The sequence below is a fragment of the Panthera leo genome, chromosome B4, assembly GCF_018350215.1.
Source record: "Panthera leo isolate Ple1 chromosome B4, P.leo_Ple1_pat1.1, whole genome shotgun sequence".
Lineage (NCBI taxonomy): Eukaryota > Metazoa > Chordata > Mammalia > Carnivora > Felidae > Panthera > Panthera leo.
Window position 1 is genome coordinate 109,791,447 of NC_056685.1, and position 18,826 is coordinate 109,810,272.

At 33.2% G+C, this 18,826-nt stretch overlaps 1 protein-coding gene across 2 annotated transcripts in view; it reads right to left on the minus strand.

Moving 5' to 3' along the window:
* The window catches only part of CEP290 (centrosomal protein 290), a 92,450-nt gene that overhangs the window by 28,711 nt on the left and 44,913 nt on the right, over nucleotides 1-18,826 (minus strand). For both annotated transcript variants that reach the window (XM_042947303.1, XM_042947304.1), the window contains 12 exons: nucleotides 17,036-17,241; nucleotides 15,986-16,137; nucleotides 12,896-13,007; nucleotides 11,816-12,271; nucleotides 10,878-11,042; nucleotides 9,456-9,563; nucleotides 9,111-9,245; nucleotides 7,660-7,926; nucleotides 6,928-7,035; nucleotides 5,676-5,875; nucleotides 3,286-3,499; nucleotides 2,001-2,138 (listed from right to left, as the gene is read on the minus strand). In XM_042947303.1, coding sequence (XP_042803237.1) covers nucleotides 2,001-2,138; nucleotides 3,286-3,499; nucleotides 5,676-5,875; nucleotides 6,928-7,035; nucleotides 7,660-7,926; nucleotides 9,111-9,245; nucleotides 9,456-9,563; nucleotides 10,878-11,042; nucleotides 11,816-12,271; nucleotides 12,896-13,007; nucleotides 15,986-16,137; nucleotides 17,036-17,241 — 2,261 coding nt within the window. The remainder of the gene's footprint in view (nucleotides 1-2,000; nucleotides 2,139-3,285; nucleotides 3,500-5,675; nucleotides 5,876-6,927; nucleotides 7,036-7,659; nucleotides 7,927-9,110; nucleotides 9,246-9,455; nucleotides 9,564-10,877; nucleotides 11,043-11,815; nucleotides 12,272-12,895; nucleotides 13,008-15,985; nucleotides 16,138-17,035; nucleotides 17,242-18,826) is intronic.

Below are 18,826 nucleotides of genomic sequence, written 5' to 3' on the forward strand. Positions count from 1 at the left end.
AAAAACAAAACATGAAGAAACAGTCTAAGGCAATTCAGCTTCAGCAAACACCCAGAAACAAAATTTTATCAAATAAGCAAAGGTTTTATTATGGTGGAACTGATTTAAAGGAACAAGGACATATGAATGTACATGGCATTTAAAATGCCAGTATAGGGGCGCCTGGGTGGTGCAGTCGGTTAAGCGTCCGACTTCAGCCAGGTCACGATCTCGCGGTCCGTGAGTTCGAGCCCCGCGTCAGGCTCTGGGCTGATGGCTCGGAGCCTGGAGCCTGTTTCCGATTCTGTGTCTCCCTCTCTCTCTGCCCCTCCCCCGTTCATGCTCTGTCTCTCTCTGTCCCAAAAATAAATAAAAAATGTTGAAAAAAAAATTTAAAAAAAAATAAAAAAAAAAAAAATAAATAAAATGCCAGTATAAAACAAAATCTCTAACTTGTAGTACTAACCCACTTTGTAAAGACAGGACATAAAAGGGTAACTTGCAGTGCTTGACAGTATGTTGAAGCCACCCACTGTTCCCAGCTGTCCCATACAGTAACAGCGATAAAAATACTGGTACTTAGTAGGTTTTGTTGGATAAACTACTACAGGTCAAAATTATTACCAATAACACTAACAAGAAATTTAGCACTATTATAATACAGTTAGAAGAAACATACACTGTCCAGGAGAAGTCAGAAAAGGCTTCAAGAAAAAGGACTTTAAGACTGTTAAGGATTCAGAGAAGATGACATTTCAGGCAAAGAGGTATTGAGGAAGAAATCAACAAAGGGGTATTCCTGTTTATATATTTATTTACTTAATGGGTTTTTACTGTCAACTATACTGATAATCTTGATAGGTACAATGAGAGATTCATTGTACCTATATGTACCTATATGTACTCATTGTACATATAGGTACAATGAGAGAGAAGGACGCCTGTCTGGCTCAGTCAGAAGAGCATGTGACTCTTGATGGTGATCTTGGTCCTGAGGTTTTTTTAAAAAATTTTTACTGTTTACTTATTTTTGAGAGAGAGCGAATGCAAGCAGGGGAGGGCAGAGAGGGAGGGAGACACAGAATCTGAAGTAGGCTCCAGGCTCTGAGATGTTGCACCGAGCCTGACCTGGGACCTGAACTCATGAACTGTGAGATCGTGACCTGAGCCAAAGTCAGACACTTAACTGACTGAGCCACCCAGGTGCCCCTCAGGGTTGTGAGTTTGAGCCCCATGATAGGTAGAGAGATTACTAAAGAAATAAACTTAAAAACAAAGCAAAACAAAAACACCTAAGTAAAATCCAGTCCCTACACAATTTAATGGTGGTGAAGAGCACACACAAGTAAGTCGAGAGTAAATCAAAATTACAAACAAAATAAAACACAATTTTTATATTTTTCACGTTATGCAGAATATACTCTATGAAACTTTATGTAAAGAAATTGAAAAACCATTATGAAATACATGTGTTTTGTAAAAATAATCTTAAATCACCAAATCTAATGCTCTATCATGTTTGAAAACAATAAAATACATAGCCAAAAAAATACATATTTAACTTCAAAAAAGCCTTCAGAGTTACACAGCTCTATGGATTAAATGTCAAGGACTATATAATCTCCATAAACTATTTCAGGGAGAAAAAAAGGAAAGCTAATTAACTCATATTATGAACTAGTAAAAAATTAGAAAAATTTGATGAAGCAAAAGAAATAAAACAAGGAAATCTATATACATATCTCATCAACACAGAAACAAAAATTCTAAGTAAAATCTTCGTTAATTCTATTAGGAAGAAGTAGCTAATAATGGTCTATTTTTGCTAATTTCCAAGATGACCATCAGTGTGAGAACAATGAAGATTCTTATTACTCAAAAATGTATGTTTATCTATCTATCAGTAATTCATTAGAATAAATTCTCTATTCATTATCAAAATTGCTATATATCAAAGTGGATCCTCTTCTAATAGTAATTATAAGGAATTTTGTTATATTAATGAATGTGTTGACATTCACCTTTAGCTCTTTAGTATGTCGATCAACCATTTGTTGAACATTGAGGTTTGCCTCTTTCTGAGAAGTTGCAGAAATAATACGTTCTTCAGCTGCTGCTGTCATTTCTGTCCGGAGTTCCAAAAGTGCTCGACTAAGTGCCTGAATATTATAACATATACACTTTTTTAGAATATTTTATATGAACAACGCATAATACAAAAAAATTAACATGCATCACTTTTAACTATTTTCCTAAAATGCCATGTCTTTACGCAAACATAATTCACAAAGAGTCCAACTTTTTCAAATGAAATTTCTATAATAATTGCACTCAATTCTTTTCAAACTGCATGTGAGTTCAAAATCTTGACACTAATTTTGAGAACCAATATTAAATCAAGCCATTTGTGCTATAAAAGCCGTATGTTTTGTTTTCAGTATACAAGTTTGGTTGTTTATTTATTTATTTTTTAGTGTTTGTTTATTTTTAAGAGCGAGAGAGACAGAGCAGGAGTTGGGGAAAGGCAGAAAGAGAGGGAGACACAGATTCTGAAGCAAGCTCCAGGCTCTGAGCTATTAGCACAAAGCCCAACATGGGGCTTGAACCCACGAACCATGAGATCATGACCTGAGCTGAAGTTGGATGTTTAACTGACTGAGCCACCCAGGTGCCCCCCTTCAATATCCAAGTTTAGATATTTATCTGAATTACTTAGTACAAGTGAAATTAATGGAATTTATATAGACAAGTAAAATGATAGGATTAGAAGAGACTTGAAATTTGCCAATAAATTTCACAAGCTAGCACAGAAATACAGTGGCACCTTCTAAAACAATTGAGTATCTCAAACCTGAGATAAATTTGAAAAATACCTCAGACAATCCGCTGACCAACTGCTTCTCAAAAATCTATTTCTGTGACTTCCTTCTTTAAACTTTCCTCCTCACTGTCATTATCTCCCTCATACTCCCCAAAATTGTTCAATCATTCAAAATATTATTCAAAATAGCCTCAGTAGCATAAAATCCCAGTTAGAAAAGGAGAGAAAATAATGGGATTAAGACTTCCCCTTATTTCCTACAGATAACCCACAAATCAAACTGATGACAACATACAAAGAAACTGGGCTATATCTGTACTTTAAAACCCCACCAAAAGGCGAATATCCTACTTAATAGCATAAGACAAAGCTCATATTTTTTAGTACAACAGATTTATATATATAATCTTTTACAAGTCTTTTCTAAAAGCAATCTATTACCACATATATTCCCTAAATATTGACAATACTCTGTTGTTACTTACTTTTTGTTGTTTCTCTTTCAAGGCTAACTGGCTCTTTAGCCGTTCTACTAGATTTCTCATTGTAGTTGTTGGAGCTCTTGAATTTGCTTCTTTTTGAGCCTGAAGTTCAGATTTTAAACTCTGTGACTCCTTTTGTGACTGGGCCAGAAGACACCTTAAATCCTCTACTTCTGCTTTCACTTTTTTCACTTCATATGCATGGTTTTCTTGGAGCCTAATATAAGCAAACATATGTATTTAATGGTGAGGTTGCTGCAATTAACACTCTGATGGATAGGAATTTTGTAAAGAGCAAATATTGGGTCCTAAGTATCCCTACAACCTAAGTCTTAATTCAAATCAAAACAAGAACAATTCTTTGTTCCACTTAACCCTTAAACTTAACATAAAATAGACTTTTCCTTGTAGTTATTTACTATTTTTGGCAACAACTGCATCAAGTAATTTTGTACCTCTAGACAATATAAGGAACAAAATAGCACTTTAAATACTATGTCTCCTGCAAGATGTAACAAAAACTGAAGTTACTACAAATAATTATCAAATTATGAAAATATGAGGTCTTACTAAAGTAAACACACAGGTCTATAATTTCTTAAGACACATTAAAATACACATATCCATGTGCACACAGAATAAAAGTACAGTTTTAGTTTAAAATGACAATGGTAAAGTACAAAACAACCACTCAAGGATTTCATGTGGCAAAAATTTATATATATACAAGGTATTTCAAAAGATGATTATTTTCTACACTCAGGAATTAGATTCAAAAGCACAAGCAATTTTATACTCCAAAACATGACAGAAACTTACCAAAAATAACATCTCATGTAGAAAATTTAATACAATGGGGGAAATGAGATTGAAAAGATACCAAATACTATTGCTGGTTCTCTTTTTCTTTCAGAGAGTAATTTCTTAAAAGTGGTAGCTTCTTAATAAAGCAAAAGTAGTGTTAATATTGTCAGAGACATCTTGGATAAGTAGGTTAAGAATATAAAATTGTAAGACTTTCAGAGCTGGAATGGAATTATAAAGTCAAGTAGTTCAACTTTCTCATTTTTTTCAGATGAGAAATTGAGGTCCACAGAGACAGCTGTTAGGTAGAGGCTAGACAAGAGCAGTGCTTAAGGAACACCCTGAGGCAGAGTCCCAAGTCCTTGAAAGGGAATGACAGAGGCCTGAAGTGGAGGCAAGGACCACAATTAAAAGAAAAAAAAAAAAAAAAAAAAAAAAAGAACACATTATAAGCCAGAGTTCAACATGGGGGCTTTGTGGCTTCAAGACCCTGGGCCTGATAGATCAAGAGCCACAGGTGCAGAGAACATGCACTCTCCTCTTCCACCTCTGCCCCAGGGTAACCCTTAGACTCACTATAATGCATAGATACCCCTACCTGCCTCTACTCCTCCTCGACCCACCTGCCACATGAAGGTTCTGGTGCAAACGTTACAGGGTCAGACTCCCCCTCCCAAACTGTGGGAGGAGTTTCCCAAATGATGGGGCTTCTCCCAGCCCAGAGAAACCCAATACTATCTAATTCCAAAACAACCTAGGGGCTTATTCCACCTCAGGGAACCTACCCACTCTCCTTTCCCACCTTGGAGTGTACTTTTACTTTAATAAACTGCTTTGTGCTTGCTACTTTCCTTCTGGACGTTTTTATTCTGAGCACTGATCCCCACGTAAATCTTCTCACGGGCAATCCAAGGACCTAGGCTGCCATTCGCACAATGCAGACACTCTCTCATTCCTAACATTCTACAATGATTACAAAATACACTATAAACCTATTTTAGATCTAAAATCTATATTCTGATAAACTGGTTGAACGTTTAAAATCTCTAATAGAGCAAATGAATGCTGTCACTATGATTAATTAAAAAAAATAATTTTTCATTCAACAAATATTGAACCTCTGTTATGTGCTAGAAACTGTTACAGGTGTGTAAACAAAAGTTCCATATTTATATGTTACTTTACAATTTTCAAATTACTTTCACATACAGTATCATTTGGCCTTCATATAGAAGGAGACAAGGTCATTTCTATTTTATAGATGATTAAATGGATGCTTTAATTAAAGAAGTTAAAAATGAGAGTATAGAACAAGAATCATGAGTTGGCTCTTGGGCCAGATTAACTAGATTCAAATCGTGGCTTATCTATCTCCTCCTAAGGCATGTTACTGAGCATTCCTGTGGCCTTGTTCCCTATATGAAAAATGGAGAGAATAATCTATGTCATAATAGTCCTGAGAATAAAATGAGATGAGATAATACACATAAAGGTTTTAGACCATGCATGACACAGCAAATGCTTACATTTATCCTCATTCTATCATTATTACCATTTGCCTGTTTTTATAATACATTCCTAAAACTTACCGCAATTTGGTATTTTCAAATTCTTTGATTTTTAATTCAGTGATTTCTTTTTGTCTCTCTAAATCTTGAGATACTTCTTTTAGTTTGGCTAAAAGTGAGGAGAGAGAATCATCTTGTTCTGCTACTGTCTGTTCCATCTCAGCCAGACGAATAAAATGCTTGTTGGTAGGAACTGGAGTAGGGGACTGTTTTATTAAATCCTAGGAAATATGAATAAATTAGCCATGAGCATGTACAACCCAATGCCATACCTATTCCATAATTTTAATTTGGTTCCTCAAATGATTAAAATATGATTTCTAATTTAAATTTAATGATTTACTAGCCTATGAAGACAAGAAATACAGATCTTATTCTTTGTGGTCCCAATATTGAGCAAAGCATCCACATGTAGTGGACGATCAATAAATGTTGACTGAATTCATTAGCTAAGGCTTAAGAATGCTAAGATATGTTCAGCTCAGGTCGTGACTTCACACGTGTGAGTTTGAGCCCCGCATCAGACACACACTGACAGTGCAGAGCCTGCCTGGGATTTGCTGTCTCTCCCTCTTCACCCCTCCCCTACTCATGTTTGTTTTCTCTCGTTCTCTCTCTCTCTCTCTCTCTCTCTCAAAATAAGTAAACTTAAAAAAAAAAAAAAAAAAGAATGGTAAGATTTCCATGTTAGGAGATGAAAGTTAGGTCAGTTCACATATATAGAAGACAAAGATCAAAGGAAGCAAGTATTAATTGAATTCAGAACATGAAAAGCAGTTACATATTGGTAAACTTACGGTGAACAGAATTGAAAAGAAAGACTGAAGTCAGATCATACAAGGCTTTGAGCACATGGCTAATAAATATAAACATGATTTTGTAGGCAGTGGTGAGCTACTAAAGACGTGGATGTAGGGGGAAAAACGATCAGAGCTGTGATTATTCCAACACACATAGGATGGCTTCTACTCAAAAAAAAAAAAAAAAATCATGAGAGCTAAATTTTCAATTATATGGTCTCAAAAATCAACAAAGAATAGAACAGGGGTGCCTGGGTGGCTCAGCCTGTTAAGCATCTGACTCTTGATTTCAGCTCCAGTCATGATCTCGTGGTTCGTGGGATCAACCCTACATCAGGCTCTGTGCTGACAGTGTGAAGCCTACTTGGGATTCTCTCTCTCCCTCTCTGCCCCTCCGCCTCCACCAAAATAAGTAAAAATTAAAAAAAGAAAAAAAAAAAAAAAAGGATAGAACAAAGTTCCCAGAATCTTACCCAAGCTGTTTGTTTGAATTTATTGAGTGAACTATCAGCCTGTAGTTCTAATTTACGATGAAGAATATGAAGGTCTTCTTCATGTTTCTTAACAATTTCTCTTTGCTCCTGTTTATAGCAAATCAAAATTGTGCCATAAATTCACATTCTAAAGATCTTAAATATCTTATTACCTTTAATCTTCCAAAATCCCTATGAGATAGGGAAGGAACATTACCTGTATGGCGTACATATAAATATATTTACACCAGTATTTATTCCCCTGGTACATATTCATATTGGCAAATCCAGCCTTAAATAATAATTTATTCTTAATATTAGAATAATATGTATCCATCATCTTTTAACTTGTTTCTAGAAAATTTTTTAAATGTTATAGATTTTCCTATCAACATTCTAGCAAATCAGATTTCCACTGACTGCTAACTAGTGTGATAGATTTCATTCTAACTTATTGCCTCAATCTTTACCTATAAACTCCATTGATATTTTTCAAAATCGTAACGGTTTCACCATGACAGCTAGTCCTGGTTTAGTCAGTCATAAGAGAAAAATACACATTTACAAACTGCCAGGTTTACTGACAGAGCTTTAATCCAATCATGTGAAAGTAAAAATTCCTAAATAGAATCACTTGAAAACAAGAAACTACCACTTCAGGGAAGAATAGTATTTGGCATTTGACTAAAAAACATAATAAAGAAAAGAGCAAAGCATAATGTAATAACATACCTCTCTTGCTTTTTCCAGAAGATGTTGGTACTTCTTTAACACTTCTTCCTTTTGGTTTAACCTTGCCTGCATATTTGCAATGGTCTGCTGAGCAATTTTCAGTGTGTGATGTGATTTTGGTTCTACCTCTTTTCTGCCTAGTTCGGCTATAAGCTTTTCACGTTCTGCAGTGGCAGGCAATCGAAGCCTTAGTTCAGTGATGACTTTGTCCCTTGACAGAATATTTTGCTCTGCTAACCGTAAAGCAGATTCTTTTTCTTTTAGCTTCTGCAATGATCAAATCATAATAAAATTATTAAAGTATATATTTTCATTTTAGAATGCTTCATCTGAATTTTGGTCAGATTAATTATAAGCAAAAAAAAAAGGAGTTTCACTTTATTTTTCACATCATACTTATATTAGTGATATACTGATATTAATAAGGTTATATTTCTTATATTTCCATGTGGCAGCACACTTGTCTGCATGCACATTTATTTATAAGATTATAATGTGTTATAAACTTCACTGTTCACTTTATTTAGCTCTTGTAATTTTAGAATGAGAAATGTGTGTGGTGGTAGTAGATTTAGAAAGGAAATGTAATAAATCATTTCTTTTAGTTTGGCCCAATAACTATCAGAGCCCCAGAAAAGTAAGCCATAAAAGTCAGCTGAGTATAAAAAAATTGGAACTTTAGTGGCCTAGGTCAATGAATCACCATTATAAAATCTGTAGCTTATTAAAATAAAATAGGAAAAATGTTTACTCTTCTGTAGGATTAAGGCAGATATTTTAAATCAAATAACTCAGTGGCAATTCACATAAGTGACAAATCCTACAATTACTGAGAAAAACTGTTTCAATTGATTAAAAATGTACTATTTACAATTTTTTTTACCATTTACAAAATTTTTAAATGTATTTACCATTACTATGTTTAGATGCAAACCAAAATGAAAATCATCTTCAGTTTATATTTTCTGTATGATGTAATAAAGAGATTTGATCACATATTAATCAAATTTAAGACCCAGATTAAAGAAATAATTTCTAGCTCTCTTGCAAACCTTTTAACCACCCATAAAAGGAATGAACTGAAACTGATTCAGAGCATACAGCATGCACTTCAAAATAAAACATAAAAATAAACAAGTATGAAAACAATTCTTGATCATATAGAGAAAAGGTAATATATTGCTCATAAAACTACAAGATGCTTTTTGTTTCCTTTCATGTTTACTACTACTCATCAGTGAGTGACAAGTAGTGATGAAATGATTCACATTAACCCTATCTGGTGTTCCTTATAATAATGCTCTTTATTAAGAACATTATACTAGAGTAGAAAAGAAGATTAGAGTTAGCAACAGATTCATGATTCTATGCTTCAGTCCTGTTAAAAAATATTTAGAAAATTCTAGAAACATACCCAATAATACACTAATAAAAATGCAAATTCTTATTACCTCTTCTAGTGATTTACAAGTTGCCCGTGTTTCTAGGATTATTCGAACATTTTCCTTAATTTTTCTTAGAGCAATCTCAAGTTGATTTGGAAGGGGCAAACTAGGGTCTGGCAATGATCCTGTCGCCTCTTCAAACTATTAAGAAATAGCATTTTTGAGAAAAAGCAGTTACATCACTAAGAATAATACTGTTACAACTATAGGACAAAACATGGTTAAACCTCACTTATATTTGAAATAAAAGAAGGCAATATCAATAAAATTTGATTGGACTTTAAAACCACTTCTGTGGGTTAACACTATAGGCCATGCTATAGAGTAGCAAACAGAGTTAATCATTCATACCTTTTGTGCTGCTTTTAGTATTTCATTTTGCTGATGGTCAAACATGTCTAGTTGACGTTCTAGCTCAACTTCTCTTTGATCCCAGGCCATCTGCCTTTCTTCATGAAACTATCAGATACACAGACATTGACCAAGCATATGACAAAAAAGTTTACATACATGTTCTTATTTAATCCTTACAACAACCCTTTGGGGTCACTGTATTCTCATTTTATGGAAAAAGGATGCAAACTCAGAGAGATTAAGTAACTTGCCTTAGATCACAGAGATAGAAAATGTGACGTCAGGATTTCAATCTCTCCATGCATGCATCCATCCATCACATTTAATGACATGAACTATGTGCTAAGCGCTATTCTAGGCAATAAATAAATACGCATGTAACATGTTACAGGATGATGAGTGCTGGAGAAAAATGAACTTAGATAATCCCTAGTTAGGGAATCTTGATGGCAGAATTTACTGTTGTATACTGGGTGGCTAATAAAGGCCTCACTGATGAGGTAAGACACTGGAGCTAAGACCCAGAAGCAATGAAAGCATAAACAATACAAGGATCTGGGCTAAGAACACTTTAAGTGGAGGGAACAACAAATTTTGAGGCAAGCAAGCATGAGCTTAGGGAATTTTGTCTGCCTCTAAAGTATATGTGCTTTATTCTACACCAAGCTGCCTTCTCCTACTCCATCAATGAGAGCCACTAGAGACTCGTAACTGTGAAGAGTCACATAACTAATGTCAAAATAAAAATTAATTACCAAATAAATTTATGTATTATTTCTTTTAAGTTTAAAACTACTATTACAACATAAGTAAATAAATACAAATTTTTGAATGCCTTAGAAAATAAGAAACAGGGGCACCTGGCTGGCTAAGTGGGTTAAGCGTCCAACTCTTGATTTCCATTCAGGTCATGACCTCATGTGAGATCAAACTCTGCGCCAGGCTCTGCGCTGACAGCCCCCTGGAGTCTGCTTGGGATTCTCTCTCTCCCTCTCTCTGCCCCTCCCCCACTCATGCTTGCTCACTTGCTCTCTCAAAATAAATAAATAAGTATTAACAAAAATAAGACAACGAATATGTTATAACAATAACAATGAGAGCTACAATCAATTAAGAGTATAATGCACGGGTGCCTGGGTGGTTCTGTCGGTTAAGCATCTGACCCTTGGTTTCGGCTCAGGTCATGATCTCAAGGTTCACAAAATGGAGCCCCATATCAGGCTCTGGGTTAATAGCCCGGAGTCTGCTTGGGATTCTCTCTCTCTCTCCCCTTCCCCAGCTTGCACACATGCATACCGCACACATTCTCTCTCATAATAAATAAACTTAAAAAAAAAAGAGAATAATGGAATCACTCATACAATATTCTTATGTTTAGTATCTTAGCAACAAGACCACAAAATAAATATAAAATGAAACCTTGTTTTGCTGCACAATTTCTTCCTCCAGACTGCTGATTGTATGCTCATATTCAGAAATTATATTATTCAAATATTTTATTTCTTCTTTATCCTTGACTAATTCTCTATTTAGTTTAAGCTCTTGAAGACGTAGTTCTTCTATTTTCATATGCCAACTGATTACCTAAACATTTATAAATTACATGTACAAATGTAAACACTGTCCATATAATTATTTCTCCATTGATCCTAATAATTTTCATTGAAATTAATACATATTCTTTGAGATAAAAATTATTCTTGGTTCAGCCACACAGCAAAGTTTACTTAGAATTTTCATAGACTTTTATAAAAATATGTGCCATCTTAACATAAAACATTCTTCAAATTATGTGAGAATGGATAATACTAACACTTTCATTTATTATTTTCATATATGTCATTGAAACATTGGTTTTACTTTCAAAAATGGAAATCCTAAATACTTCTAACCTAGAGATTAAAATTAAGTAGCAAGGTAATTACTTTTCATTTAATGCATACCAAATGAAGGTAAAAACAAAATTATATTAAAAAGTAAATGTGGGCCTACTACCTGTAAATAATTTTAAACAGATAATAATTATGAAGGGTAGAATTCAACTGATAACCACTATAATGTTTATGAATAACTAAAATTAGTATTTAGCTAATATATATAAACTTTTCTAGAATGTTTAAAGTTCTTTCATAGTATACAATCTAAGCATTTCTACCAAAATCACAGTTTAGAAGAGTCTCACTTTATTTTTACAATTAGACATTCAAATAGCCAAGCCTTAACTTACAAAACCTAAATGAATAACGTAATTGGAATTTTTGTCTTATACAAAACATTTTTCAGATAGCTATTTATTAAAAACTTAAAATTACTTTGTAACTCTTTTGGAAATACTGAACCAAAAACCAATGTTTTACCTTTTGGGCTCCCCTGGCATCCTTTAAAGTGCTTATTAACTCTTCCAGCCCCTTTAACTTTAATTCCATTTCCATTGCTTTGTTCTCCATATTTCTATGCTCTTGTTGAGAAGTTTTCATTTCTTGCATTATCTTAAGTTTGTCGTTTTGTAATTGAATCATCGTTTTAGAGAACTTTTCCTGCTGTGCTAAGGGTAAAGCTCCACTAAACTGTCGTCGGAGAGACTGAATTGTTTGGCGCAGATGTTTTGCTCTGTTTCTCCCCTCCAGACGGGCATAATAGAGAGCCTGTTCCTTTTCATCAAGTTTCTGCTCTAAGCGCAAATTACAGGCCTCCATTTTCTGCAGTTTAGATGTAACTGATTCCAACTTGCCAAGCGCAGTAGCCTCACTGATTTGAAGAGAGACGACGTGTTGATGCAACTTGGCAATTAGTGCCTTTTCATCAGACTGTGCCTGATATAAAGAGTATATATTTATAAGTTTCAAGTTTTTCTAATGACACTTTTCATGGATTTAAAACCATGACCTACTACATAAAATTTTAAAAAGTATGCTATATGAGATCCTATAAAAATCTAGCCTGGCTTTAGATTACCAAAAACTTGTCAAAGAAAAAACCCCAGAATCAAACATACTTAAAATCTAAATCTAGTATCCAACTAAATAACAGTTGGCATATTACTGTTTTGTTGTTTTTTTTTTTAAACTTCCATATGTAAATATCAATGCCGGGACAACACTAATGTTGACAATTTTTTTAATCTTAAAAAATTTATAATGGGAGAATATGTAAAAAGCTACATATTAATACAAGAGAAAATACAGTTCTGAAAGACTTTCTCCTCAAACCTTAACTTTAATTAGCGACCAGCACAATGTACCTGTAGGTATGTAAATGTTTTTCTGTACCATGAAAGATATTTCAAATTAAAGAGTTTTCTAATCAGGTTACAATGAACAAGTACAGGAGCTTCCATTTGATACAGCCTCTGATTAAAACCATAAAATTATCCAATATCTAATGTGAATTTAGGAAAAAGAAAAAAATCCACTTACAAGAGCCAATACTGTACTTACCTGATAGTCTAACAGTTGCATTCTGACAGATTCTACTTCTTTTTCCCTGGACTGTTGTTGTATATTTAAAATTTCAACTTGTCTTTTGGCAATATCAGAAATCTCTCTCAGTCTAGGAAATGAAAAAACACTTCAGGAACAATTAGGTCCATTTTCTAAGTAAATACTAGTATTTCAGATTTCTAGATTCTTGGAAAAGCCACTAATTTCCAGCATCTCTTCTTGGTGTGACATACTAAAGCAAAATTTCCTAAACCATTTAATGAAATAATTCCATGAGAGTTCTGTCAAAAAAACTCCATTCCCAACATCCCTCCCCGTTGAAAATTCGTAATACATAGTATTGTATGAAATGTTGAAAAGTTCCAAAGTAAAAAATTATCTATCTATACAGCATTTTCCAAATGTATATGGCCATAGGACTAGTCTCCCACACTTTTTTCATAAGATACTTATTACCCTAGTTTCAAAGAGCTAGAATAAGGTTTAAGGTAGGTTTATTTGACATAATTGTACAGATACAGAATACAGTTAAGGATACAGAAATTTAAGATTCCTAGGTTCCCTAGATGGATTAATATATGCTTTAAATTTACAAACTGTCAGAAATGAAAAAAAGAAAGATTATATGCTTACTACAATTACAAAAAATGGGAGAAGCTTGATGGTAAATTATTAAATTTTCTCCAAGACTACTATTATACGATCACACAGGTAAAGCAAAAATTCATTTTACTTTGGGCTAGAATAATTTTAGTGCACTGTGACATATAAATAAGGTTCCCTTATATTGATTATAAATGCTCATTACCAGTTACATAAGTTTTAAAAATTAAAATAAAATGCATAATTGTAAATTAAATTATCTCAAAAGGTGAGGTCTATGAGGTAAGAGGAAGAATACAAAATGGAGTCCTTCATAGTGAAATGGGCTGAAAATGATGGACATTCTCAAAACTATCAATACTCCAAAAAAATGGGTATTACTTTATAATACGCTAATCATAAAACCCTTTTTACAAATTATTTTGTGGTTGACAGATCAACTTATGTTACGGCTCCTATTACGTTTCTACTGAAGTAACACAAAATCACCCATGAGAATGAGTACATAGCATCTATCTCACACACAATATTTACTCCTTAGATATATTTTGTGTTCCAAGTGAATAAACTATTTCCACATGTAAAATAAAAATCACAATGTTACTTTAAGGTTATTAAGTGTAATTATACGAGTTAATATATGTTTAATACTTAGCACAGTATATAGTACTCAAAAAATGTAAACTGAATCAAAATCTGAATTTTTCATTTTACAGCAATCTTATGAAACAAGTAGAAGAGATACTAGTGCTCCCTTAAAAAGGAGAAAAAAACAAGTTTATTTCATTATTTTTTTTAAGTTTATTTATTTTCAGAGAGTGAGAGAGAAATGGGGGGAAGGGGTGAGGGGCAGAGAGAGAGAATCCCAAGCAGGTTCCATGAGGTCAGCACCGAGCTGGATGCAGGGCTCGAACTCACGAACCATGAGATCATGACCTGAGCCGAAACCAAGAGCCAGATGCTTACCGGAATGAGCCACCCAGGCACCCCTTTATTTTTTTTTAATTAAAAATTATCTTATTGCTAAAAAATGCTAACCATCATCTATCCGAGCTTTCAGCTATCCATAATCTTTTTGCTGGTGGAGTGTCTTCCCTAATGACACTGACTGATCAGGGTAGTGGTTGCTTAAATTTGGGGTGGCTATAGCAATTTCTTAATATATTTATTTCATTTACATTTATGTTATGTTGTTTTATTTCAGTATAGTTAAAATACAGTGTTATACTAGTTTCAGGTGTACAATATAGTGATTCAACAATTCCATACGTCACCCAGGGCTCTTCCTGACAAATTCGTTCCTTAATCCCCATCACCTAATTAACCCATCCCCCTACCCACCTCTCCTCTGATAACCATCAGTTTGTTCCCTATAGTTAAGAGTCTGTTTCTTGGTTTGTGTCTCTTCCTCTCTCTTTTTTTTTCCTTTGCTTTGTTTCTTAAATTTCACATATGAGTGAAGTCATATGGTATTTGTCTTTTTCTGACTGATTTATTTCACTTAGCATTGTATTCTCTAGCTCATCCACGTCGTTGTAAATGACAAAATTTCATTCTTTTTTATGGCAGAATAATATTCCTTTATATATATACATATACCTACATATACACACCACTTCTTTATCCATTCATCTATCATGGACACTTGGGCTGCTTCCATAATTCGGCTATTGTAAATAATGCTGCTACAAACATGGAGGTGCATGTATCCTTTGAATTAGTGTTTTTGTTTTGGGGGGTAAATACCTAGTAGTATTTAGGGTAGTTCTGTTTTTAACTTTTTGAGGAACAACCATACTTTTTTCCAGTGGTTGCACCATTTGCATTCCCAACAACCATTTGCAAGAGGGTTCTTTTTTCTCTACATCCTTGCCAATACTTGTTTTTTATGGTTTGATTTTAGTATTCTGACAGGTGTGAGGTGTTTTTTCATTGCAGTTTTGATTTGCATTTCCCTTGATGCTGAGAGGATCTTTTCATGTGTCCATTGGCCATCTAGATATCTTCTTTAGAGAAATGTCTGTTCATTTCTTCTACCCATTTTTAATCAGATTATTTGGGTTTTTTTTGGGTTGAGTTGTATAATTTCTTTATGTATTCTGGATACTATCTTTTTATCAGATATAAGAAACTTAAGTTTAAATAAGTTGAATGACCACCCCACTTCCCTCCAAAAAAATATTAGTATGTGGAAGAACTCGACTGCATAGGGTCTTGATTCCAAATTCAGTGCTTTCTGCAATACTATTCCTGGACTCTGAAAAACATGAATCTTGAAAAGTTATTTCCTCTTCAGTATTATTATTCATGCCTGTTAAAAACTAATCTTGTTAGTACTTAACCTTATTCTTACAAAAAAAATAAAAATAAAAACAACCAGTATCAATTCCACTAAGAATATTACCCCGAACCACTGTAATTAGGTTTCTTAAAAATCAACTAGAGTAGATGCACCTAATGACTAAAAAGTTTGCATGCACTTACTTTGACACTTCAACTTTTAGTTCCATTTCGTTCTTCTCTAATTCTAGAATCCGTTGCCTATCAGCATCACTTACTGTCTTGCTCACACTATCAGCTAGTTCATCTCTTAACATCTGTTCCACCTTCTGTGCTTCCAAATTGATTTTGGTAAGCTAAGAAAAGCAACAAAAATGTTCAGATATATTAGTTTTTGGTGAGATTTTCTTCTCAACTTAGATATTACCACAGTTCTCTTTACTTAGCATTAGTCTAGATAATGAATTGAGTGTGAAATATTAAGAATAGATTGAAGAGGGTAAAGAGTCAGGAACAGATTATAAGAACTCAGGTTATATGTCAACCCACCAAAAGTCATTTATATTAGACAACTCATAGTCTAATATTTGAATCTGATTTTTTAACATTTGTTTGAAACGTAGTTATACTCATTATGCTTGACTTCAATTATATCATCTATAAATAAACATAAATGAGTTAATAAAATCTTAACATATACTTAGTGACTCAGTTAAACAAAATGACAAATATGTTTTGAAAAGTATACTAATTCTCAAGGTAAACATTATAAACGCGCCACTTCATCATTAATTGTTGAATGTTTGCAAACTGTTTTAATTGCCAACCAATTTAATATTTCTGAGCATATCAAAAAAGTCTAAAACTTACTATTAAAATGTAAAGTCCCAAGAGCAGAGATTACTGCCTATTTTATTTCCTGTGATAAAACTAGCCCCCACACAGTGTCTGGCATGTAACAGGCATCAATAAATATTTGTTAAATGAATGGATGGTAGTAGAAGGCAATTATCATAACTAAGCAAATAATATCTTTTTACATTAAATCTAATAATGTAATGCTGATGAAAAATAAGAACTCATTCACAGAAATACCTGTCTTCTTTTTAAACGTTTCAGATTTAAAACACATCTTTTATGAAACACAGCACTATATTAACATTACTTCAGAAATACAAACAAATCTCTTACAATATAAAATGTCTAACATGACTAATTCTTTATGCCAATTACATGATAAAAATTATATCAAACCTCAGCAAATTTGGTTTCCAATTCAAAATTACGTTCTTCCATTTGCTTTAATGAAGTCCTTGCATGTTCATACATTTTTTGAGAATGTTCAGCCCGCTGCCTTTCATTTAATTCTTTCATCTCCAGCATAGTAATTTTTTTTGAAATAGAAACAATTTCACTGTTGGTTATTGATTTCTTTGCCTTATCCATGCTTGATTCATTTCCTATATGCAACAATACTAAGTCAATCACAAGCTGTTATCAAAATTAGATGCCAAATATTTTAGAAACTTTTTTTTTTTTTATTTTTTAACGTTTATTTATTTTTGACAGAGAGGGAGAGAGAAACGGAGTGCAAGCAGGGGAGGGGCAGGGAGAGAGGGAGACACAGAATCCAAAGCAGGCTCCGGGTTCTGAGCTGTCAGCACAGAGACTGATGCAGGGCTCAAACTCACAAACTATGAGATTATAACCTGAGCTGAAGTCAGACGCTTAACTGACTGAGCTACCCAGGCACCCCTGGACACTGTATACAAGGATGCAATAATATGGTTCCACAGAAAACACACGAGCCTTATGAATTATGATAGACCTAGATTCCAGTCTTAGCTCTGTTACTTACTGTTTGGAAACTGCCTATCCCATTTAATCTCTCGGGAACTTATATTCTTCATCAGTCAAATGATAATAAAAGTTAGTCCTTATAGAAATTTAGGAATTTCTACAGGGAATCCAGCACTTATTTAAGAGAGACAGAGTAAAATGAACAGAGAACTTACTACAATTGTATGTAATACTCTTTTTTTTATATTTTAGCTTAAATGATACCTTCTTTCAGGTATCAGTTATATGGAAATCAATTCACTTTTAATTTCTTAAAGAATTAAAAATCACATTTCTAAAAATAGCTTATTTTAGATAATATTAGCCCTAATGTTAGGCTTCACTAAACTACTACATGTCCCAGTTACCAATTTAATAAAACAGCTCTATTTTGTAACAGAAACCTTGAATAACATTAGAGCTCTAAGATCTAGAAAACAAACATACAAAAACACTTTATCCAAAGGAGCAAATTTATTTGAAAATTATAAAGCACAATGCTAGTAAGATAAAATTATTTAAACATCATAAACTAAGATAATCATTTAAAAATGAATATGGAAAACCATTTGAAAAATGAATAAGGAAAATCCTAGCAGGACCCACAAAGATTTTAATATCTGTCATAATATCTGTTAGATATACATGAAGATGTTCATTGAGCACCATAAACAACAGCAAAAATAAGAAGGCCTCGTGATTTAATCACTCAAACAGTAAGATATTACATGGATATTTGTATGTGTAAGAATGATGAATAAAGCAAATATATTAATATCTACTAAATGAATACAGTATATAATGTTCCTTATAATTTAAAGTATATGTATGTTTACTATTAGAGTCATTTACATTTTATTTATTTTATTAAGTTTTTATTTAAATTCCAGTTAGTTAACATACAGTGTAATATTAGTTTTGGGTGTACAGTATAGTGATTCTACACTTTTATACAACACCCAGTGCTCATGTAAACATGTATAAGGGAATACAAAAAAATAATAATAGTAAAGCTATAGGCAATATAAACTCTTTTCAAAATTATTTTGATGTTTTATGGTGACCTTTTAATTTAAATGTATTAAATGGTACATTCCTAATATAACTTTACACATATTACATGCAGTGGAAAACTTCTAAATACTACCACTAAAATATAGGTATTTAAGATTATCACCAGTCTTTATGGTTAAATGGTTCAAAATA